Here is a 24,763-nt window from a genome sequence, read left to right on the forward strand (position 1 = left end):
AGCACCTTAGGATTCATCACCATCACCTCAAACAGAAACAGAAAGGTCTAGAAGGGCTGTTCTTTGGAGACTGAGGATCCAGGACAGGCACACCCAAACAGCACTGACCCCAGCGTGGACCCAGGTATCGCTTCATCTCTTGGTTTTAACCAAGTCTAAATGCTGGGAATGTGCCCAGCCAGATTTCAGACTCCAGCGCCTGGCAGTATTAGGACTGGAAAGTTTGGTTTGTGCGTAAGGCAGGACTGAAGTTCATATCTGGATCTGAGTTTAAGCTAGGAGACTGTTTGTTCAAGCCTGTTGTCAAGAATCATAGAGAAATCGTGTATATGGAAAATACTTACCCGGCAGTGCAGATGTCTGAGCTTTCCCCCAGGGCATTCAAAAGACTGCAGGAAAGCTGCAGGCTTTGAATACATAAAGAGTACTTTTGATTTTTTTGTTGGATTAGCCAAATAACTGAGATATTTCCTCTGTTGTTGATAAAAAAACATAAGAACCATTTGCATAAACAAGAACTTGACATTTCTGGGGCCCCTGGGGACTAGGGAGAGAGAAAGGCTACTTCCATATGCTCGCTGGACGCCACCGTTCAGACGTGCCAGGGCACGGGCTACAGCACTGCATGATTTTCATACGTTTCCACGTGTCCATGCCACTGGCCCACTTGGCACATCTGTGCTGCTCTTGCAGGGTCTCAGCTTCAGTGGGCTGCCGACCCCGTCCACCCTTGCAGCGCGCGCTCGAAGAGCGTATCACGAGAGGCCGACTTCTCTGCAATGAGGTGCTGCTGCCAGAGCTGAGGGGATTTATGGCGGTAGGAGTTGTGTGGGCCTGTAGCTCACAAAGGACCCGGCCTGCGCCTCCTGCTCGCTGTGCCACTTTACACCTGTGCCCGAGTGCAGGTGTACACCGAAAACGTGGGCCCAACGCGAACCTGAGCTTTAGCCTTGGCTCAAGCAGGGCACAGATACGCTCCGCGGCGCCCCACGGGGACAGAGGTGACAGCGCAGGACCTCGCGTACGCGCACCGGGCGGCTGGCGCTCCTCTGTGCCGTCCGCGCTCCCGGTCACCGGGCGCGAACCACCTGCCCTGCCTTTCTCAACGCACGGTGCGCCACCGCGCCAGGCTGCGCTGCGCTGCCAGGCCCGAGGAGAGGAGCGGGCGGCTCCCAGGCATCGGCCCCGCGCGTACCGCAGCGGGCCGGGCTCCCTCCCGGCGCCCTTCCCGCGGGGCCTCGGCGGGGCGGACACCCGCGCTCCCTCACCCCGCACCCCTCCACCCAGCTACGGCGGGGCACGGCGAGCCACGCCCAGGGGCGACGTCACGCGCGGCCCTTTGACGCATGACGCGTCACGTTCGCGCCGCGGCCGGGCCTCCGCCTCCAGCTCCCGCTGGCGGAGCCGGGCTCGGAGCCGGCGGCGGCGGCGGCATCATGGCGGGCGCCCCGCAGGAGAACACGCTGCTGCACCTCTTCGCCGGGGGGTGAGCGCGGCCGGCGCGGCGGAGGGAGCGGAGCGGAGCGGAGGGGAGGGGAGGGCTGGGCGGCGCGCTGGGGGGGGGGCCGCCCCGCAGAGGGGCTGGCGGTGCCCCCGCGGGCGGCGGATCCCCGCCGGGGTGCCCGGGTGAGGGGCGGGCTGGCGGCCCCCTCCCCTCGGCCGGCGAGGGGGAGGCGGGCCGGGCGCGCCGAGCGCGGCCCGCTCTCGCAGACCCCCGGCCCTCCGCGCTGCCGGTTCGGCGGCAGCCGGGGAGCCTTGGCCCTGCTCTCTGTGAGGGAGGCGAGGCAAGCGGTGCCTTCCCGGAGTGAGAAAACACATCCTTAGCAAGCCAGGCGGGGGGAGAGAAAGGGTCGTGGCTCGGCTTGAGGTCAGCGCTGGGCAGAGTTAGTTGCTGCGACGTTCAGCTATATTTAACTTCAAAATCTTACCTAGCTGTGGCATCCAGCTCTGTTAATTGAAACACTTTAAATCCTGCCCTCGCATGTGGCTCCTGATGAATCACGCAAGACCTGAGGGATGTCACCCAAAAAGCATCGTCAGGACAGCGGGCTTTGTGCTTTTTGATGGACCGTAGCTTGGCTTTGTAAAGGAACGTATTTGCACAACTCTCTGTCACCTACACAGAGCTTATTAATAGTGGAGGCTGGGTAACTGCCTGATCCATGTAACTGTGCTGAAAAGCAAGTACTCCAAAAAGGGAAAAGGGATGGGGGGAAGAGACTTAGAGAAGCTTGTGGTATTTCCGAGTAAGTGACCTGGTGTGCCAAACCACTTCTTTTAAGTTCTTACAGGGAGTTGTAAATTTCTTATTTTTGCTAAAGCTGTTGTGTTAAAAGCTTAAAGTAACACCACCACCCACCCCAACCCACAAACCACCAGCCAAAAACCCTCCCACAAAGCCTTGCTAACTTACTACAGTCATTTTCATAGTAGTCCAGTAAGATAGTTTTATGGTGTAAATTAAGAAGAAATTTTTAAAATCTGTTATGCAGATAGTAAGTGCTGTTGTATGCACTTTGGTCCTTATCATAAATCTTTTATGTCAATCTTTTTTTAATGGCTTGAACTATCTAAGTAGTAGCATATTCTGTAGTGCTTGTCAGCTGACAATAGTTAGGAAGCCAACATGAAATCTGTTGTTAGTTTAAATCTGTTTAATAGTGGACCGTTGTTTCTTTTGTTGCTAAACAGGAGACTTCAGTCTCCTCCGGCGTGTCCCTGGAGCGGTAAGTTCATTTAATGTAATATTAAACCCAACAAAGCGAAGTTTTTCAGAGACGCTGCCCTTCTTCTGCTGACTTGGAAACTATGTGTTGTTTTAAGTCCTCTCTTTCCCCCACCTCCCCCACTTGCATTAGAGTAGTACCTGGAGCCTGTGACAGACACCAGACCTCAATGTACACATGTAGCTTGTTTGGGTAGTAACAATGCCTGTCCAGGCTCTAGGTGTCCTCATGTAACTCTTCAGACTATAAATAAATAGGAATTTTAAACTCCTCAGCATTTTAATCTGGTACTGGGTGATCAGCATCTTCCTTGCTTGTTTAATGTACCCTCTAGCTTCTCAGGATCCTAGTAAACAACCATTTTCTGCAGCATGCCTCGCAAGTCACCAGGTCAGATCTGTTTTTGAGAGAGCATGGGGGGAAGAAATGGAAGCACAGCAGGGAATGTTCCCCTGACTGCTCTGGTATAATGAGACTGATCTATTTCTAAAGCAGCGATGAAGATACAGCACAGAGGAAAGGATGGTCTTTTAGGGTATATGGGCCTTTAAACGTTCGTTGCATATGTTTTGCATACATATGAAATTGCATATTAAATGTTCTGCGTATCTTGGTATTTAAGGAGACACAGAAAAGTGTACCGTCATCTATCTTGCTGTGATGTTACAGAAAGAAAGATGAGACAGCAAATTTTGTCTTCTCATGCACCAGCCAGTGCTAAAATGATTGGTCCACCCACCCACCCACCATCCAAACAGTTTATTTCAGAGTGGTTCCGTGTTCAAGGCCCTGAACTTCCATATCCTGTGTGTGTACATATCGACTAATGCTATTATCTCTGCTTTTCAAGTGGGAAATGCAGACTTCTTAGGGCTCGCTGGATAGAACAAGAAATTGAACATCACTTTCAGACTGTTGCCCAAGCTATTAAAACACCTTTCTCTACGGGTAAGAAATGTAGTAGGAAATACATGATGTGTTTGGAGGGCTGCTGGACCACCATCCGGCAAGCAAGCTAGAAGCCCAGATCATATTAGATATGAGGCCCTGCGCCACGTCTGCCTTACGCATTTTGGTTTGTAGTGGTAAAGGATGCCTGTTCAATAAGATCTGACTAAAGGAGCTCAGCTGTGATAGTATTTTGCTACATCTGTTACATCATTAAAGGAATTTTAGAAAGAATTGTTAGTGTGTTAGTGCTTGAGTAATACTCTCTGCTGAGGTCCTTCCTTAGTCCTTCAAATACTTTTAGCTTTGCACTCTCTTTCAGAGAACCCTATTATAATAAATGGGTTGTATTGTGACATAAGGCTTTCTGCAGAACTAGGACCTTGGATAGAATTACCCCTCCAGCGAAAGAAAATGTTGGAAGTTCCAAATACTTTATAAGTTGTGTAAGATGCTAGCCTTTGTTCAACTGTAAAGTATTTTTTGCAGATAAAGCATGAGCAGCCCATTCACTTGAAATAATTTCGATGGGGACATTATTGGTATTACGATAGCTTCCTGTGAAGGTGAGGCTGGGGCGCAGTGTCAGCTTAAGAAGATGTAATACAATATTCTTGTGTGTGCCCAAAAAAGGCAGGCCAGCCTCAGCTAGTCTTAATGGCCAGAGCAGAAGTGTCTAATACTTCAGAGGCTAGGAGTGATTAAATGCACTTGAATATTTGAAAGTGCTCTCCAGTTGAAAGAGTTGGCTTCCGATTAGCCGACTTACTCTAGGCAGGCAGACTCATTAGCTTCCTTTTGTTTCTGTTGGTTCCTTTTAAGGCTTACAATAGTAACAGCAAACCAAAGGGTCTTGGCGTTTTGATGGGAAGAGGACTCTGAGGGAAGGGAAGATTTCAGAAGCAGCAGAGAGAATGATGCCCGAGTTGCACAACAGTCGTAAGCATGTTTACAAGTCTGAGTTCCTGCTTCCCTGCTGAAATCAGTGCAGTTGTTGCTTATTTTGGTTTGGGAAAAACTGTGGATTGGGCTGCAGCAGAGGTTACTCCATGTTGTCTTTCCAGCTGGAGTAATACTGTTTACTACAGTGATTTCGTAAGAAGTGGTATTTACAGGCTGCAGTGCCCTTCGTAGAACTGGCAAAGAGCAAAAACCAGAGGAACAAACTTTTTATCGTGATTTCATATAGGTACTGTGCAATATGTATTCTTTAGTAGTTTGGGTCAAACTGGGGGGACTGTTTGAATAAAGCCATGTTTGTGAGGTTTATTCTGCCTTGGTATTGAGGCCTGAGTCCCTAACACCCTCGCAGCTATGGCTCTGGAAAGCAACCTTAGATACCAAAGCTTGCTTAAGCCATGTGTAAGAGTTGGAGGCATACTTTGGGATGGTTGGTGGCATCATGCTCCTTTGAACTGAGGGCATAGCGACATCTGCCTCCATGGGCATAGGCTGATTGCCTCCATTGCAGCTGAGAGGTGTTTGATGCACTAGGTTGCTGGGAGCCTTGTTTAAAGTGTTGAATTTGACCTGGGTTTGCCTGAATGTCTGGTACAGGTCACGGAACTAAGGAAAAGTTACTCCCTAAGTTAGTAACGAAACAAGTTGTGAGGAAAGGGACTGGTATACTGCACCCACAGATATTAATTTTTAAGCTATGTGCTCATACTGACAAACCATTTGGGAAATAATGTTTCCATATGTAAAATGGAGAGAAGTAGTCTTCACCTGAAGTATATGTGTCTGCTTTACTGTGTGTGGTCCAGGGCAGCTAGAGCTGATGAGGAGTTGACTGTCTTCCAGTCCTCTACTTAGTTCAGGTTCTGATGTGCATTATGTAATTTGCGAACAGTGTATCATCAAGGAACACAGTAAGTGCTTACGGGAATATCTATACCTGATGATGATATCATTAGCTGGAAATTTATTGAATGCTTAATAACTCAAAATTAAGGCATTAGGAACAGTCCGTATTGTTCTGGTACTCAATTTCCTATGGCATCTGAGAATGCAGCAGCTTGTTTTGTTTGCAGTTTGATGATGCAGTAATGAAATATCAAAGATACAACCTGCTTTGCTGTTCGTGCTATGTATGTCATGCTAGAGCATGTGGCACGTCTTAGAAAGACAGAATGAAATTCCTATTACAAATACAATCTTGTTTAAAACTTGTCGTGCTTGCTGTCAATATACCGTTCGCTTTGGGATTTTCTCATCTGCCTTCGTGGGCATGATCCTATGTGAGCCACCAGGAAAGCAGATAATACTCTGCACTGTTAATGCCGTGGCTTAGCTGTATCCCCTGGCTGTCCCACTGAATTCAGTCTTGCAGCTGTGTTCAGGGAGCTCCACAGGCTTCTTAAGCGATGAGAGGGGTCCGGTCAATAGTACCAAATGATTTCCCAAGAAGTATTTTGACATTTAAAGCTGTATGTGGCGCTATCCATGAAGCGTGAATTGAGGTATACTTGTCAACCTGGTTCTTAAAGTGGCCCGTTAAGTGTACTTGCCAGACTGTTTGCACTAATACTTCTCTTGCAAGTGTTTTACTCGACTCCTGTCTGTCAAAAAGTCACTGTTAAATGCTGAGAGTAGTTGCTGTCCTTTGTGGAGGAAGAGCTAATCTCAAATGCTTGCACAGGAAAATGTGTCAGGCTGGGTTATAAGTTGTGATTCCTCCAACTAAGCAGCTCATAATCTTTGCTCATCAGCTGGGTAAAGTCAGCGGTACGCTACTGAAAGATCACTAAAGGTTTGGATGGGGTTTTTTGGTTTGTTTTTGTTTTGCAGAACTTCCTTTACCATTCAGCGTTGGGTTCTTATTCATATTAAGAATATTACTCGGTGATTAAATCTAGGACAGATGAAGTAAGCCCTACTCTTAATTAAGATTCTTGGCATCTATCTCAATTGTGCTAGTGGGTGCTGAGAGTTTATTTCAAATGCAAGTCATTGGTATATCGGGGGTGGACTTTGTAAAGCTAGAAAGCTGGCAGCAGGAAAAAATTGGAATTGGATTTTGAGATTTACATCCTTGGCACATTTTTTTAAACAGTGTTTTCTTTTATGGATGTAAATAATTTTTCTGCAGCTCTTAATGTAGAGTACGTTATGTATCGCCATAATCACAAAGTACGTTTCATATTCTTAGACCAAGAACTTCCTTAGTTCCTTTGTTAGGACGTCACAAAGCAGAGAACTGTATTTTACTGCTCTAATGGCGAGATATGCCTGGCCCATCATGTAACTAGAGGAGGCATTCAAAGCCTGAAGTACAAATACTGGTTTTCTGGCTGTAAGTGACAGGCCAAAGCTGATGAATTGTTGGTTGTCTCACATTGAAGAGATTTTGTGCCTGTGATATATGCAGAGCATAGCTGGGAACCTCGTTACATGCTTGCCAGGTGACCTGTTGAAGATACTCTGCCATAGTGTTGTTTCTGGGGAGGTTTCTATCTTCTGACTAAGGACAGATATAGAGGTGGTTTGGGGATTTTTGCAGGAGGCTAGTGCAGTAAACACTGTTTAACATCTCTGGAATGGTAGCTCTGCTCTGATGTATCAAAAAAAATCCCTGACTCCAAGTGATCGCAGGATAAGATTTTCCCCAATGAATTTTATCTGTCTGTATATCCATAGTCTGCATCTTTCAGGGTGTTTTGTGTCGCTGAGGAAGGCTGGTTGGTTTTCCTTTCTTCCCAGATGTAGGCGTTTAGAACACCCTACGAATACAAAGTGTTTCTTTTATGCGCAGTGTGTTATTTTTCAGCCATCTTTCCAGGGAATAGAGCAACGCCAGGGTATGATGCATAGAGCTCCCATGTAGAGGAAAATCAGCTCCTCTGGAAAAGCTGCCCAATACATCAAAGACCTTATTTGAACTATCTGCTGCGTATTTGTATTTGGGACATAATGTATGCACCCTGTTGACATTCTGAGAATTGCTCTGTTAGATAATGCTTTTTTTCTTAAATGTCACACTGACAACATAAACTGTGAGCTCTTAAAGCTGATGATGCAGATATTAACTCATTGTGCTGAATATCAGAGGATTACATGTGTCAATACTACTCCGGAGGACATCGCTTCAGTTTGTGCTTCTCTGTTTTGTCAGGTGCGCCTCGCATTGCTCATGTTTCTCTGAAATTAGATCTTGGGGGGAAAAAAAGATACGATGTATATCCAATACAGACACAGGTAAGCGTAACTAACACTTGACTAATCAACATGCTTAAGAGAAATTGTAAGTCTATGGGATATGCAAGAGAGATCCTCAAAACGCTTCCTGCTCTGAGATGTAAGTGGGAGCTGTGGGAACAGGAAAGGCTTTGCTGGAGAAGCCATTCCTGACCTGTTTTTTTTCCCCCAAGATCTAATTCCAGAGAAATGTGAGTAATGCGAGGCGCATCTGACAAAACAGAGAAGGACAAACTGAAGCGATGTCCTCCGGAGTAGTATTGACACAACAGAAGGCTTGTGTCCAAGCCCTGGTTTTGGTACACAAAATAATCAGAGGCCTGATAAGGCCTCTGTGAACACTTGTCATTTTTGAGCCAAATGACACAACTTCAGCTGCTATTTACCTAGTTCCACGAACAACTCTGGCTTTATTCAACAGTCAAAACATAAATGGTTTAAAAGGGATGAAGGCAAAGCTCTTTCTTATAGTATCTGTCACTTTGGATGTATGGGTTGTCCCGAATTTAGGTTTTTCCCCCTTTTAGCAGGGAAGAGGAAGAAGCAAGAACTTGAAGGAGAAACTCATTGAAGCTTGCTGTTAAATGATATTGCCAGTCTCAGTGAAAACACAGTTTCTTCTGTCGGATGCGTTTGTATCTGAAAAGCATAGTGTTTGGGATCATGTACTTGGACAGAATCTTGCAGAACATGAAAACTGTGGTGAGGAAGTTGTATTCCCCAGCCATGTGGTCTGAGGTGTCCTTTTGAACCTTATAAAGAGCCTTAACTTTTGTGGTTGTACAGCCAGGGTGGTCAGGCTGTTAGTGCGAGTGCAGGGGCTTCAGGGTTTTGGCAAAGAATGGTTACTGTTTGATATAAGACATATTGTTTCAGCAAGCAAAATAAGCTGTACTGGATAAAGCATTTATAAACTAGTACATATCTACAGCTTGGACTTCTCCGCTATTCTTTAATTACCATTTTCCTTGTGTTTACAAAAAGAGGCTCCTAGTAAAGTAGGTCATGTAGATGGGGCTTTAGAAAATATGCACTAGTACCTTTATTAATGTCCTTTTATGGATCTCTGTTCCCAAATTAATGCATGCAAACTTCTGACTCTAGCAGGCAATGCTTTTTTTTTTTACATGCAAGGCAAAGGATAGGATTTTTTTTTAAAATTAATTTCCCTCTCATGGAACACTACTTAAATTACAATTTCACATCAACATCAAAGAGAGTTTAGTTGTCAGCTCATGGTGTTTTCTAAGGAAAAAATCACAAACACAGGTTTTTGGAGGAATCATATGCTTTGACACTTGTGTAAACGAAGAAAATATTTCCTAGTCAATAGGTTCAGTTGTAGTAAATGCCCTTGGAAAAAAACTGAAACCTTTGGTTAAGTTTTCCTAAATCCCAACGTGTTCAATTAATAAAATTTAGATGTGGTGCCTTTAGCCAACCTCAATGTTACATTTGATTGTGAAGCTTGACAGAAGGGACATTCAATTACCAAAGAGGAACAGCCGCAGGGAGAGAAATGGTTTGACAAGTCACTTTCCAGATCACTGATTAAAATGGAAATTAGGACTCATACACCTTATATTCTTGGCCTGGTGTGCTTTTTTTGAGGCAGTCTGACTACATTAAGATGAGTATATGCCAGTTATAGGGTAATTTATTTCTTTTTATATATATATATGTGCGTGTGTCTATATGTGTATGTATATATACACACGCACACATATATGTGGGCTTATATAGTATTTTATTTTTGTCCTTCTGTTATCAGAGTGTGGGAATCCTGTTCTTTAGTAGCCTTTCTGCCCTGTTATTCTGTTCTCCCACGCTCCCTCTCATCCTTGCACCTTCCTTCCCCCCACCCCCAAAAAAGTAGTTCATATCCATTGCTTTTAAGAGGGCCTAACTTAGCGTAGTTTTGATATTTGCTACTTCTGTAGGCAGCTGTTTTAATTGTAACTGTTGAAATGGGGAAGAATTACATTGCTGTGTTTTCAGTCTATAGTGTCCTAATCCCCAGTGGCTTGTTCTCATCTGCCAGCTTCCTGCTTCTCATAAGAAAAATCTGTCCAAGGGTATGTCTGTTTTAGGACAACAACCTCTGAAACATGGATGCCGCTGAAGTTTTTACAGGCAGAATTCCAAGTCCTGGCAGAACACGGGACCAGCAGATGGTCAGTCAGGGATTTTTTGTTAGTGCTGGTGTTAGTGTTAGTGCTTTGTGTTTACCAATCTCCTCACTACACAGAATCATTATAACAGTTTCTCAACCTTCTGTCCCTTCCCCCAGGGCTTCAGAACAGTCTCCCTTGCCTAATGCTGGAACTGCTCTGCTTCCTAATAATTTGTCTCCAGTTGCTCCGCATTGTGGACGAGTCTTCAGATTTTATTTGTACACCATACTGTGATTTGACGCATCTGTATAGCTGTGTTTTACTGACTCTCTTTAAATTGTGTTTTACAGATGCGGAGGAACAGTTGGTGCCATCTTTACATGTCCCTTAGAGGTAATAAAGACTAGGCTCCAATCTTCAAAGCTAGCCTTCCGGGCTGTCTACTACCCACAAGTCCAGCTGGGGACCATCAGTGGCGAAGGAATGGTCAGGCCCACATCTGTATCACCTGGGCTCTTCAGTGTTCTCAAGTGAGTACTGCTCTGCCTGTCATTCAGTGTTGCTTGACATCAGTGATCTGAGTTTCAGTTCCTCTGTGCAAACACGGAATGTGGATTTTGCTCCAGACTTGCACTGGAAGGATTCATGTGAGATGGGCTTTGCCTTCAGCGGTAGAAATATAAATGATTATTTTAAAAACACATACATGTTCAGGACTCCTGAGCTTTCCTTCGAACATCCACAGGAATTCGTGTTCGCCACTTAGAAACTTACCAAAGTGAATTGATTTGAATAAGTGTCTGGAGGTGTTATTTTTAAATTGTCTCCTCACATTTAGGCTTTTTGGTAGCTACGGCTTCCTAGGGATCAATACACAGGACATACTGTAAACTTGTGATATGCCTTAGCTTGTGGGAACTATCACAGAAAATATTCTGGAGGAAAGGGCTTTCTCTTTCAACACTGAGAAGTGTCTTTGTCTCTTGTTGGGAATAATCATGTTTAATGTCTCCTTTGAGCATTGGAACAGGTAATCTTTACTATCTGGGGCCAATTCTTGGCAAATGATTGAGGAACTAAGGCATATATGCTGTCTCTTCCTTTTTTCTGGAGCCATTCCCAGTTTGCTTTGAGTAGATAGTAGAGATATTTGTTGCTGTTGCTGCCCATGCTATCCACCTGTTTGGTGGACAGAAGTTTTAGTTCCTCTCTTGAAGTGCTCTCTCTTTGGAGTGCCATATGAAAGTGAGAGCCTGCAGCCTTTCCCTCACTGTAATGGACCAGCACTGTAACAAGGCTTCTCATTCTCTGCACTTAGTGACGCGTGTCAGCCCCTGATCTGTCTTTGAAGCTGGCTCTGCTTTGAGCATGAATTTGAAGCAGATGACCTCCATAATTCTGTGTTCCCGTATATTTTAAGTTATGCTTGTCTGCACTCTTGTGTGGATGATCTATAACTGAAACTTACAGGAGTGGGGGAAGGACACTTTTTGCAAAAGCGGTCTCACTAAAATGTAATGTCTAATTGGGGTCTCGGAAGCTTTTTTCTCTTCCTCAGCTTTAGGTGACTTAATGAGCTCTCCTTTGCTGTTAGATGTTGTCTTTGCCAGTTATTATTATGCATCAATCCTATCTACACCTGTATTACTTATGATCTCAGTTAAAAGACTTCTGTGTGGTTCAGACTGCAGCAGTTGATGCTCCAGCTGCTCCCTTTTCAGATGTGTTTTCATAAAGAAGAGGAAATGTGAAATCATCTAGCTTACAAGTGCCGAATAGTTTTACCAGCAACTCTGAAGTCCAAATCTCTACTACTGTATTTCATATCAAAGCACCACAAACTTATGGTTCAGACCTCACGCAAACAGATTAAGTCTATTTGGATCACTGGGCACCCCAGGGTGATGCAGAGAGGTCCTGTTTAGATCAGGTAGCAGAAATGCCAAAGAAAATAATGACTAGCAAAGCAAGTTGAATGATTTTATGTAAGGCCAACACGCCTGGCAGATCGCCTGGGGAGAAGCTGCACAGTTATATAACAGTACAGGGCTAATTCAAATTCTCTGCAGAACTGTCTGGCTAGAGTCATTCTGGGACTTGAGTTTCTGTATTGTAAACAGTGCCAAACATTTCTTCGTCTATTCAGAGGTGAGTCTAGAGCAATTCGTGACTGAAAATGTATGGTAGTGCCAGCTGCCTTTGATTTTCATCTCCTTTCCTTTGCTATCTTTTCACCTTGCAGCATTGGAGTTTAGGCAGCTGTAACTAAAGGAAGTGAAAACTTCAAGGCACAAGGCTTTTAATTCATCCTGTTGTCCCATCTTTTTCTGTCTTTTTTATTTTTTTTGGGGGGGGGAGGGAGGAAATAGTTTAAATTAGATTAACCTTTTAATATATTTATTAAGCTCATTAAATTTGGTGACTGTGATCTTGATTTCATTTCACTTCAGGAATTGCTCAGCAGCATGTATCACCAAGTTTTCAACCTGCTTGCTTCAGAGTATTGAGAAGTGAGAGCAAAATATTTGTGCTGTCATTCCCTTGCAGGCAGCATCTATGAAGAACAGATAATGCTTTTGAATATGATCTTTCTGATAAAATACAAATGAAGAAAGAAGTGAAGTGAAGTTAGGTCTCTTGCTTTTACTCTTCCATCCCTCTCTCAATCCTGGTTGTGCATGCATTGCCAAACTGGCTGTGACTTGGGCCTGGGTCTGGGAAATTGCATGGCTAAAGAAGCAGCCGCTAGAGCCCTACATATACATTTGCTCTGTAAGAGTTAAAGGTGTTGAGTACAAAAGCCCCTTAACGGCTGTAAATAGAAAGAAAGTAGGTACTCAGGAGGGCAGGTTAAGCCTTCTGCTGAATAGAAAGCACTTCAGAAGGACAGGCTGTTTTTGTCTAATCCATTTAAGATTCTGATGAGTCACCCCAGCTGGAATCTGCAGTCGTGACTGTTAAGTGACAAAGAACAAGTAGTTGGTGGACCTGTCTCCTTGGAGACACTCAGCCCTGGAGTTTACACGGGAAGTTCAACTCTGCAGCAGAAAAAGTGTTTCAGAAACTCCTCTATCATCTTCTGTCTGATGAGTGTGGTTTTGGAATCTGTGGGGAACATTCCCAACAGTGCTAATGACCTAGAAAGCAAATTCTAAAAAATTGGCAGTTCCAGCAGGTGCACGTGAACTACCCATGGAGCCCTGTGTTATCTGGATTTTCTTGCATGATTTTCACATGGCAAGTTCAGTTAAGAGGGCTGCTGTCTAGCAGATTGTGCACTGAAATCCCAGTGATTACTGGACTGTACCTGGCTTCCACTGGTAAATACTTTGCTGTTTACTAGTGTTTGGCTATTGCTTTAGTCCTTGTAAATATGTCTGCTGATAGTAGTGCAAGGAATTTGTAAGTTAAGTCTTTTTTGGTGAGGCACTTCAGCGAGGTATTGTACAGAACCTGGCAGCGGCTGGGGAAGCTGCCCAGTTTATCTTCTTCAGAGAAGTCCTAGCCCAGTGTGTCTTCTAAGGAGTGAGGGAAGATGGGTGGAAGTGGCTTTGGAAACCTGGGCTGTAGCAGTTGCAGAACTGCAAGAAAGCACCATTTGGTGATCCTCCGATCATGAAGTCCAGCCCTGACAGTGATACACAGCAGTATCTCTATAGCTGGAGGTTACTTGGGAAAGATGATGTGAACTCTTTTGAACGCCCTCAAAACCAGATATCCCTGAACTACCAGGGGAGACGCAGCTTGTAGTACAGTTGCCACGTTCAACTGTCACTCTGGGAAAAAACCACATTGCTAGGTAATTTTGAAAGGGAAAAGGATTTATTTTTTTCGTGTCCCCATACAGGAAGCAAATTCCTGAATTGCTTAGATACAGAGAACACAAAAAATATTCTTTGTTTATCAGAGTCAACAATCACTGAATGCTCCATGAATCTCGAATTCAGTTCCTGACAGCTTTCAAAGAATAGAAGTTATACCCCCCTTGTGCTGTATGACACACATGTGCTTATAGTGCACTGAAGTCTTACAGTACAGTGGCTTTTATTCAGTAGTGTAGAATTCCGCTAATTTTCAGGTATATTATGTAGCTTAAAAGCTAACGGCCTCACAATTAATACTCATTGCTTTTGTACGGTTCTTTTGGCTGACTGACAGAACAAGAAGCATAACTTTTAACCCAAATACTATCTTTTTTTTTTCTCCCCCCTTTTGTTTGTTTGTTTGTTTGTTTTTTAAGGTCAATTCTGGAAAAAGAAGGACCAAGGTCACTCTTCCGCGGGCTGGGTCCAAACTTGGTTGGAGTTGCACCATCAAGGTAAATAGTTAAACTATTGCTAAAAGACACATGTAAGGTTCTGACTCAAATTGTTGCAGTGCATTTGTGATTCAAAGGAATAGGTCATAAAGTTATCCCATCTGTAAACGGAGAGTTGTGCATGTATACTGCATGGTATGCATGCCAGGAAATACTTCTAAAACTCTGCTTTACACTTGTATAACACTGGAAGGTGCAGATTAAATAAGGCACTTAAATTCCAAGTCATTGCAAGAACCACTTACCATGTTCTTGAGAAAACAAGAGAAAGTAGTGCAGAAAAATCAGTAGGATTAATATTTGCAATTTTCTAATATGATCTGATACTCAGTGCTTGCCAAACACTGAGTAGGGGCTAGATGCCAGGGGAGAGGAGTACCTGCCTGGTCCTCGATTGCCTGAATTCTTCTCAAATGAAAAACCGCAGCTGAGGGAGAAAGATGTGCCTTGCTAGCACATAACCCCAAAGCGGGGGGTGTCCCTTTTTTTTTTTTTTTTTAACAGCAACAACCACAGTAGCTACAAAGCTTGTTTGTGTTTTGGAGTCTTACAGGTATCTGAATGGTTTCCACGTGCACCTATGACAGTACCATTCTTGGCAGCGCTAAAGATCTTTGTGCCTAGCAAATGTTAAAACTAGTTAGCAATCAGGAAATTGGCAGATGTTCTCTGCCTGAAAGTGAAACAGTTAAAAAGGAACTTGAAGAGTGGTGTACTCCTTTTCTGGCCTCTTGCCTAGTAGGTAGGATGTTCCCCCTGGAAGTGGAGAATGCTATTTCTGTACAGGTAATCTTTGCAGCAGGGATCTGAATCCAAGACTGCTTCCTCACGCAACTCACTCATGCTGTCTTTTGTGTTCCCTCATATTCATCCATAAGATTGGAATAAGGTACTTTATGGAAATTCTCAAACTGTAGCCACCAATATCTGCCTTTTCCCAGCAGTTCACTTCAAGGAGCTGTGGTCTGAACGTACTTGGTTCAGACAGCTTCTTACTCATCATATTGACTGTTGCAGATCTGCTGAGCTTCCTGTATTCCTATGCATTATGTAGGGATTTGAGGTGTGTAAAACTTTTTCATTTCAGTCCAGAGTTAAGTGTTTAAAGCATGAAGTGCTCTAACGCAGTTACAATGCTGAAAAAAATTTATGGAAAACATAGGCTCTGGGTGGGCAAGTGATGTTCCCAAGTTTACAAAGTGCATTTAGTGCCGGAGCTGGTGCAGTTATCCAGCCTAACTTGCTTTATCTGCAAGACCATGTTGCCTCTCATCTCAGACTTGGTGTGAAAGTAAAACACTTCTACCCTGTGGGTGTCAAGGAACTCCCCTTTTGTTGTAGATGGAAGTAGTCGTGTCTCTTTGTAGAGAAACTCATTGTTTTTAGGGGGCAGGGGAAGAATAGTAATGTCTTAATTTGATGTTGTGTGTATTACATTGTTTTTCTTCTCTTCTTTTTGGTTTTTTCCCCTCAGAGCTGTCTATTTTGCATGCTACTCCAAAGCCAAAGAGCAATTTAACGGCATTTTTGTGCCCAACAGCAACATTGTGCACATCTGTTCTGCAGGTTCTGCAGGTATGTATTTGTAATTCATCTTCCGTGTGGTCTGCAGCAATACCCCAGTGTCCAGCCCCTCGCCAATAGCAGGCACTGCATGCATTGGTGTCGGTGTGGCTCTGAGATGCACCTCAGTTCTTTACAGTATGCATTCCAAGCTGTTGTTGCCATGAGACTTCTATCCCTCTTAATAGTTAGGAAAAAAATATAATGAATCATAAGGCGGGGACTGGACTGTACAGGACCTAGGCTAACACACCAGTCTTGGCTGGCAGCTCTGGATAATCACAGTATATGGATGAGTACAGAGGGCAGCATGTGGCACATGCTGAAAATGCGCTTAGTTTCAGGTTGTATATGCCAGAAAACAGGAGCCTGCTAGCTCCTAACTTACCTTTTCTGCAGAGGAACTGTTTTCCTGTTCAACACTTTGAAGTCTTTCTAGATTGTTGTTTACAAACTTGGAATGAACTTCTTTCTGACTGCAGTGCCAACTGGTAATGTCTCTGAATGAGAGAAAAAAATATTAGTGGACACCAGCAATCTTTTGATACTGTTTTAGCCAAATTGTTTTAAGATGTTGTATTTTTCCTACCAGGATGGGGAAAATAGTTTGTTCTTGTAGGAAAAATACTGCAGAAGAGCTCCACTAGTCCAAGCATTAATCACCTGAGTGATCGTTAAAAATAATCTTTCCCAAACTAACCCCTTAATTATGGGTGGATTCTCTAATGAGGTGGCTCAATGGCACCACCTAGAGCCTTGGGGAAAACAAAACACACATACATGTGTGTTTTCCACACAGGTTTCCTTTTCTCTATTATTCTAAAACCCAGTCAGTAAGGTATCTTGTCTACAGCAGTCTTCAGTATGAAGTACATATTAAAATAGGTGCAAAAAGGAGGAATTCTTTAAGAAATTCCAAGGCCATTGGTCAATCCCTCCTGAAGTTTAACATGAGGTGGTTCTCTGGCAAGAGAAAGACTGTAAGCTACTCACCTGCATCTCTTCTGAAACCTCTAGATAGAGCTGGTGACTAGAACTGTCTCACCGCACAGTGTATAAAGTTCATGTCTGCCATGGCAATCCATCGCCCTGGATTCAGCTCTACTTTTGGTTTTCTTTTCTCTTTTTCAGCCTTTATCACAAATTCCCTGATGAATCCTATATGGATGGTAAAAACCAGAATGCAACTGGAACGGAAGTAAGTAACTGATTGAGGGAGATTGGATGTCACTGAGTGGCTCAGGGAGCCTCTGGAAAAATGAACTTTCACATTTTTAATGATGGCTCTTTGTACTCTGATAGATCTTGCCTGGTTGTTTCCCTGACTCTCAGTTCTACCTTTCAAGCCACTGTGCTTCTGCCTGGTCAGACTGAAGGTTAAGGTTCTGTGTGTCCTACTTCAGTTTGATGCACAGTTACTACTGAGAAGGATGAGGAAGTTGCCTTGAGCGCTAAGTGAGGTTCAGTTTCTGGTTTCATTGTAAATCTTAAGTAAAGTTGGGCACAGCATTAATTTTCTCTTGGATTCCTGCTTACAGAATCTTCTGTACTTCAGGGATTGATGTTGAGGATAAATATATCAGGGCCTGGAACGCTTTGATAGAGCAATAATAGAGGCTATGGAAAGGTCAGAAGAGCTCACGTGGGAGGCTGAGTGTGAGGCTGCAGTCTGTGTCCCATTTGGCAGCGTCACTGGTACTGATCCGAGATCATACAGATGTGTGTGTTACTGCAGCAAACCAAGGTTACTGGTACAGGGCTAGGTAGTTGTAAACAAAGGAAGGGTGATGTTTTTAAATTGTAATGAAGCCATGTTAGCTTAGTTTCATAAAACATTCTAGCGGCAATAAGAATCTGTTGCAGTGGTTTAATGTTCTTCTGCTTCCTTCAGCATTGTATTACTGTTAACCGTACCTGCTGAAGACAGAGAGGGAATTTGACAGTAATATGTTTTAGTTGAGTGATTCACAGTCATTGGTGGATATTGAAGCAATGAGGGACTCGGCTAATAATGTGACGGCTTAGAATGGAAATTCCTTCCTGCAACAACATGTCAGGTCAGATAAGAAGGATCCTTTAAGGCAGCACAAATTATAAATAATTTATAAGACTTAATTCCAGCACTTCACAGGGTGGCACCTTTGAGCTGAGTGCTGCCTCTTAAAATGAAGGATTATTTCTCATGTAGCAGACCTCTGTCTCTTGGCCTGCTGAAGATGGCTTTAAATGGAATTACTAGTTAAACACAAAGCAGTGTCTCTTCAATGCTTATTGTTTTTTAAAGCATTGGTGTGACCTGTGACAGACTGGATAGAACTTGAGCTAAAGGAATTATTTTGAGTATGTATTAGTGAACTAGCAAAGCCAAGTGTGCACTCTTAGCATGATAGTCCCACCCTATGCAGCTTTCCTAAACGATTTTTGGAGTAAAACTTAGCAGAGAACCATTTCTGTAGTTATAAAAACTATTGAAAACCATGAGGTTTGGGTTTTTTTGATAATAATTCTTTTTCTGGGCTCATTATATGCTCTGTTCTGTTTGTTTTTTAGAGTCAGGGGTTCAAAACCAATGAACGCTTTGCAGTGTGCTAGATATGTTTACCAGACAGAAGGTATCCGTGGATTTTATAGGGGCCTGACCGCCTCCTATGCTGGGATTTCTGAGACCATTATCTGCTTTGCTATTTATGAAAGTTTAAAAAAGCACTTAAAGGAAGTCCAACTGCCTCCTTCTCCTCCTAATGGGACCGAAAGGAACTCGACAAACTTCTTCGGACTGATGTTTGCTGCTGCTGTTTCCAAGGGCTGTGCCTCTTGTATTGCTTATCCACACGGTATGTTAACTTTTCCATTTACGACTGCAGTAGAATTGCTGTTGCCTGTAATCCAAGACGAACGATGGAAGTTGAATGCCCAGTGCTTCTGTTTTCATTAGTAGCCTCATCTAGCTGAGCACCCACAGCCTTTGGGGTTGTGTGATCAAGTGGTGGGAAGCACTTGCAGGCTGAGCAGTGTTATTCTTTTTGGATAGGTGTGAATGTTATCATGGTTATATAGAGATATTGATTATGTGAGCATCAGTGAAGCATTTAGTTCTGTAGTGGCTTGAATGAGCAAATAATCCATTTATTCAACATGAAAGGGAACTCATCTTTAACTTTGCTTCTTGCCTTAAGGGCAATGTGTACAGGATTCCATGGCTGAAAGTACTGGCAGGCAACTGGTACACAAGGTTTTCACGTCCCTGGGTTTTGCATACTCTTTCCTGGTAATGGCATGTTTCTCAATGGGAAGGTTTAAGTCTTGTTAACTTAGGGCTCTGTTTTACTTTTCTGCAGAGGTCATACGGACTCGGCTGCGAGAAGAAGGCACTAAATACAAGACTTTCATTCAGACAGCACGTCTGGTAGCACGCGAAGAAGGTTATCTCGCCTTCTATAGAGGACTTTTTGCCCAACTTATCCGGCAGATACCAAACACAGCCATTGTGTTGTCCACCTACGAGTTAATTGTGTATCTCTTAGAAGACCATGCAAAGTAGCAGAGCCAAGACTCCTGTTAGAGACTGTAGACCAATTTCTTTGTTGAACAAGTAGTTCTTTGAGACTGATGCAGCTGGCAGTGCTGGTGGGAAAGCTACAAGTCTGTGACCACCTGCTGGATATTATTTCCTTTTGGATTCATGCTTTCTGAAAGGTCTCAAGTCATTAATAGTTAATTATAACTTTTTTTTTTAACTTAATGATAATTAAACTGCTACTAAATTAAATGACACTATTTAATTTAAGTATACGTTTGTCCTTTTCCTTAAGCACAGCCATATGTGGTCAAGGAATGTACCTCATACTATCTAGTGATCTCTTGGACTGATGTTCATTAAAACTGTATTAAAACAGAAGAAGAACTGGTTTGGAAATTTGAAACTCTGTCTTCTTACCACTGGAGTTATGTCACTTTTTAGCAGTGTAATAGCCTAATGCCCAAATAACTTTGAGAGTTCCTCTGATTTATTCAAGGGGCATCATTCATTGCTGTGTGAACACCCTGGAATGTTCAAGTAGGACAACCTTGTAGTACGTTTCTCAGTTTTGATGGCATGAAATATGCACACCGGAGTCTCTTAGAAAAGCCACTTACACAGGCAATATTGCAGGAATATGATTGTAGGCGACTTTTAGTACAAATCTAATTAGAGTACTGTGCACACCTATGCATTTGGGATACATGTTTATGGTAGTGTGTGTCAACAGGTCTGTCATGACCTGGCTTTTAGGCCTTACTTTTGTGAAGGACTGAGCGCATAAGGACAGTCAGTGATTGTGGCCGGGCTGCCCTGCAGAAATTCCATGAGATGGAGTAACTTGGTCATGTATCCTGACCTCAGCCTTTTACGGGGCTTTTTTGTGTTGTGTTCTCCTTATGCTTCAGTGCTAGGGGTCTGGGGAGCGGAAGAGAAGATAAGATAGGTCCCAAACACTATAGACTATAAATGCAGTTCTGGATTCTGCTTTACAATATGATACTCAGGAATATGTCCCTCTTGATTTGATGCCCTTGTAGAGCAGTGCTTTTGATGGGAATGAGATAACATAGTATCTCATGGACACATCACTGGAGTTAACATCAAAAAAATCCACAGCCTATGTAAATAGTTGTATTACTTGATTTCTTACTGAAGGAATTAAGGATTTGCCAGCTTAGTAGAGCCTGTTGAACAGTTCTCACATTTCATATAGATACGATGACTCCCTTCCCCTTCAAAGGCACGTATCAAAAGGGTATTCTTCAACAGTAGTCATGATACGGTCTTACCTTTCAGTTACAAATCAAAAATCCTGCGTACTTGAAATTAGTCCTTTCATAATTATTAGAATATGTCTTTAATTTTAGTAGTCTCTTTACCACTTGTATGGCAGCAGTATCTTGTGATTAAAGTACAGTATATGAATAATTACTGATAGTGCAGGATACAATCTTCTAGAACTCAAATGGGTAGATCTGTGTTTTGCTTTGGCCATATTATGCTCTGCTATTCATTAGTGTCATTTGCTTTGGCAGCTGAGACACACACTGCAGCATTTGAGCCCCGCTTCAGTCTTCCCTGCTGTCGAACTGAACAATGATCTTCTCATGATTTGAGCAGGTGTTGAGTTCTTGAGCATAAGCAAGTGTTTATGGACATCTTTGAGTTCAAGGACCATATACAGCGGAGGTAGTGTTTGGACCTGGAAGGATCATGGAAAGCATTAAGAAACAGCCTAGTAGTGAGTAGGGCTGTCTTTTTATAAGATAAAGTTTTCAGGGTAGTATTTTGTTGCAGAAATATAATGGGTTGATAACTGGATGCAAACCTTCACGTTTGTTCTCACTAGAAGCTAGTTGATGACTGGTACTTGAGGTCATATTTGACATCAATGTGATGGAGGAGCATAGTGCAGAGAGGGTAGAATGTGTGTATACCTCATTATGAGGCAAAACTGCAGAAAATAACTGATTTCTATTTTGTCTTACTGAAAAGAACATATCACATTACCCCTGAGCTAAAATAGGAAACAGTTGAGTAACTGAAAACTGGCATGGCTTTTTTTTGTGGAGACGATGAGCAGCAAAAGCTTTAGTCTCTTTATAGGAGTCAAAACTGTCATGCAGTGCTGTTTCTATTTTTGAGAACTAGGACACTTGTGCTGCTACTTTGAAACATTTTCTGAGATTTGCTTTCTTAAATTAGTATTCCTCTGTACTTACAGTACACGAGCTCACTTTTAAAATGTTAGTCAAATGTGTAGACTGCTGATATCTTTTGAGAATGAGGGGAGGGAACTCGAACCCCTTTGTGGAGTCTGGGACTTGGTAAGAGACAAAGCAAGAGAAAGTGAACAAATGTTGTTCTGCCTAAATCGATGGAAAATCAGGAATTCTGCTGGATTTTTTGTTTTGTTCTTTAAGCTTTGCTCCCAACCCCGACAGAATTAATCCTAATTTTATAGGGGGTTAATAAGCTATACTGGGAGCTAATAGAACTTCTGAATTAGTATAATTTCTTTTTCCTCTCTACTAGAATTTTTAAAATTCACTAACTGTTGATTCTTTAACAATGAGTTAACATTTTTAGGTGATGCTCTTGTGAGCAATCCCATTTATGTTACTGAGTATGGAATAAGCCTATTACCAGAGGGAAGAATCTGAAGTAGTTTTTTATCCAAAGGGATATCTGAATTTAAAAAAAACCAACCTTTTCCTGGTTGTGAAAGAAAAATCACTGTTTGTTCCACTTCTTCAGCTTCCACAGAAAGTCAGTTTTGTGGAACCTAGGTAAACTTGTTACTGGTTAGAATTTCCTGGGAAGTTTCTCTCCAGGTTTAGGCTTCATAACTAGACCCTTTGTAGCTTAATGATCATAAGGTCTTATCTGAAGCGACCACAAAGTTTCCATTAACTTTATCGGCACCAAGTCTGTTCCAGTTCATAAATGAACAATTAAATTGAAATTCCACTCTGTTACTACAACAGTATGAGCTACTCACGTTGGTTAGTTTAGCTTTGGAAGCATTTCTTAGGCATTTGAAGATGTAGACATTTATCTTGTCAAGCCCTTATACTGTAAGACTTACTGCCTCCCTTTCACTATCCATGGTTGCCTTGATATCCTTCAAAATTATCTGCATTTACTGATGGTTGTGATACATGCTGGTATTGTGATTGCGCCCTTCACCACGATTTATAGTTGTTTTGCACAAGTACTTCATTAGCTCCTTTAAGGAGAAAACTTTTGGAAAACAATGCATCTCTGGTTGCACTGATACTGCAGACAGAGTCGATACGAAGGGAGGGACTTCTGTAGAAAAAGCAGACAAGCGCTCAAGCACAGAAGTCCTAGAGGACTTGCAGAAGGCCTTGATGTACCAGGTGACTGGGTTATTCTTCCGCCTTTCCCTGTTGTTTGGTCTCATAATCATCCCTAAGTAATTGAGCTAAACAATGGAAGAGAGGCAGGAAAATTGCATCCCCCTCACATTTATCAAGAGGAAATAGTCACTGTTATTCCATATAATTGATTTCCATGGTTAAATCTGTGGAGGTAGAAATGGAACAGTTAAGACCCCAACCACAGTTAAGACAAGCTTAAAAGTACAGCTTACTTTCAGTACAAGTATTTGTCTAACAGGTTTTCCAGTTGTGGCTTTCTAAAAACATGATGTTGATACACTTGGTTCTCCTGGATTTTAAGCAGTTCTGTTGTGCTGAGAGGGAGGCTTGGTGGTTTTTTGGGGTTTTTTTTGTTGTTGTTGTGTGTGGTTTTTTTGTTTTGTTTTTAACCAGGAAAACAGCTACGCAGTTTGGGTCAGGGTCAGTCTCATATTTTGGAGGGGTCTTGTCTCTTACCTTCATGCAGCAGCAGGGCACGACCATCAAGCCACCTACTGCTTCCAGTTCTGCAAGAACAGTGAATCCCACCCATGCCTGCTGAGAGGGGCAAAGCATAAACGGGTGTTACTTTGCTTTCTAGGGGAGAGCTTCTGAACAAGTCTGACCTGGGAACTACTCCCATCAGTGACCTGAGGGCTTTCTGCAAAACTGTATTGCTTATCAGTCTATCCAGAGAGAGGGAAAGCCTAGAGCAGCAGTCTTCAAGGTCTGGTTCGCAGGTAACAAAATGCCCACAAAAGCCTTGAATGCCTGCTCCACTATCCCCTGGCTAAAGTGAGATGTTATTTGCAGCACATGGTTTACAGGGTAAAGTTGATCAGGGACCACAAAAGGGCTATAACCTGTGCTCTAAAATCAGGGCGGCGGGTAGAGTAGTGTAATGGGAGGGGGATCTTCCATTCTCCTCAGGCAACTAGGTGGTCTGGTAGGAAAGTACATCCTGAGAGGAAACCTGTGTCTCATCTTTCTCTGCCCCTGTTGCGCTTCCAGTTTCTCTGAGGAGCTATCGTTTTTCCTCCAAAACGCCCGTTAAGCTTAACTGCCCCCCCCCCCCCCCCGCGCTTAACGGCTCCCTCCGCGCGCGCTTAACTGCCCCCCCCCCCCCCCCCCCCGCCCCGCGCTTAACGGCTCCCTCCGCGCGCGCTTAACTGCCCCCCCCCCCCCCCCCCCCGCGCGCTTAACGGCTTCCCCCCGCGCGCGCGTAACTGCTCCCCCCCGCGCTTAACTAACTGCCCCCAGCGCGGCTCCCCGGCTGCCGCCGCCACCCTGCACCGGGGCTTCTCGGTCTCTCGCTCCGGCAGGGCCGGCACCTGCTTTGGTAACACAGCCAGTCTAAATTTAGGAAGAATAGAAAAATCGGATTGAACCCGGCGCCGGGCCAGGCACGACGGGCCTCCCTCGCTCCCCGGAAGGGCAGGCAGCCCTGCGGGCCGCCCCCGCCCCCGCGGCCACGATCCCGGCCGTGTCGCGCTGACTCACGGCGCCGCCTCACGACTCCGGCCTTTCACGCCGCTCTCCCCGCTCCGTGACTCACGGCTTTCCCGCCCCCGCCGCGGCGGAGGGGCGGAGCGGGGCGGCCCGGGCCCCGTACAAAGCTCCGCCGCCGCCGAGGAGGTCACAGCGACGGCCCGTGTGGGGGGAAAGCGGTATGGAGGCAGCCGGGGCGCTGCTGGCCCGCTGCCCCGCCGGCGGGCTGGGTGTCACCGTCTGCGCCGCCGCCGCCGCCGGACTGCTGCTCTACCGCATGGCGCGGAGGTAGGGGCCGGGCCGCGCCGGGGCGGGACAATGGCCGTCGGGCGGCGGGAAGGCTCCGTGTGGGGCGGCGGCGTGGGGAGAGAGGGGGCTGCGGTAAGCCGAGGGCGTTCGGGGTTCGCGTGGTTTTGTCCCTCTGGCTGTATCCGTGAGGTATCCATGTTTAGGAAGGGATCCCCTCACACCCCCCCACCCCAAAACCGGCGGCGGCGACACAA

At 44.2% G+C, this 24,763-nt stretch overlaps 2 protein-coding genes and 1 long non-coding RNA gene across 4 annotated transcripts in view; 2 read left to right on the plus strand and 1 right to left on the minus strand.

Moving 5' to 3' along the window:
* Positions 1 to 1,171: 1,171 nt before the first annotated feature.
* On the plus strand, positions 1,172 to 19,782 carry SLC25A33 (solute carrier family 25 member 33). Of its 2 annotated transcripts, none has more exons than XM_064470605.1 (7): positions 1,172 to 1,486; positions 10,336 to 10,515; positions 14,226 to 14,303; positions 15,778 to 15,878; positions 16,998 to 17,064; positions 18,417 to 18,700; positions 19,205 to 19,782. In XM_064470605.1, exons 1-7 carry the CDS (start codon positions 1,347 to 1,349, stop codon positions 19,405 to 19,407), a joined length of 1,053 nt encoding a protein of 350 aa, XP_064326675.1. In that variant the 5' UTR covers positions 1,172 to 1,346; the 3' UTR covers positions 19,408 to 19,782. The 2 variants fall into 2 exon arrangements, with proteins under 2 accessions (XP_064326675.1, XP_064326676.1); XM_064470606.1 differs by lacking the exon at positions 1,172 to 1,486 and adding an exon at positions 7,834 to 7,871.
* LOC135316633 (uncharacterized) lies at positions 14,782 to 23,836 on the minus strand. The gene is made up of 2 exons (XR_010375885.1): positions 23,250 to 23,836; positions 14,782 to 21,091 (listed from the first exon to the last, which is right to left on the minus strand). It is a non-coding gene; the product is annotated as an uncharacterized LOC135316633 (long non-coding RNA).
* Positions 23,837 to 24,426: 590 nt separating this feature from the next.
* Positions 24,427 to 24,763, plus strand: part of TMEM201 (transmembrane protein 201) — a 30,005-nt gene continuing 29,668 nt past the window's right edge. Inside the window, exon 1 of the mRNA XM_064470369.1 lies at positions 24,427 to 24,548. Within this exon, the coding sequence (XP_064326439.1) occupies positions 24,442 to 24,548 (107 nt within the window). The 5' untranslated portion in view covers positions 24,427 to 24,441. The remainder of the gene's footprint in view (positions 24,549 to 24,763) is intronic.

The sequence above is a fragment of the Phalacrocorax carbo genome, chromosome 20 (assembly GCF_963921805.1).
Source record: "Phalacrocorax carbo chromosome 20, bPhaCar2.1, whole genome shotgun sequence".
Lineage (NCBI taxonomy): Eukaryota > Metazoa > Chordata > Aves > Suliformes > Phalacrocoracidae > Phalacrocorax > Phalacrocorax carbo.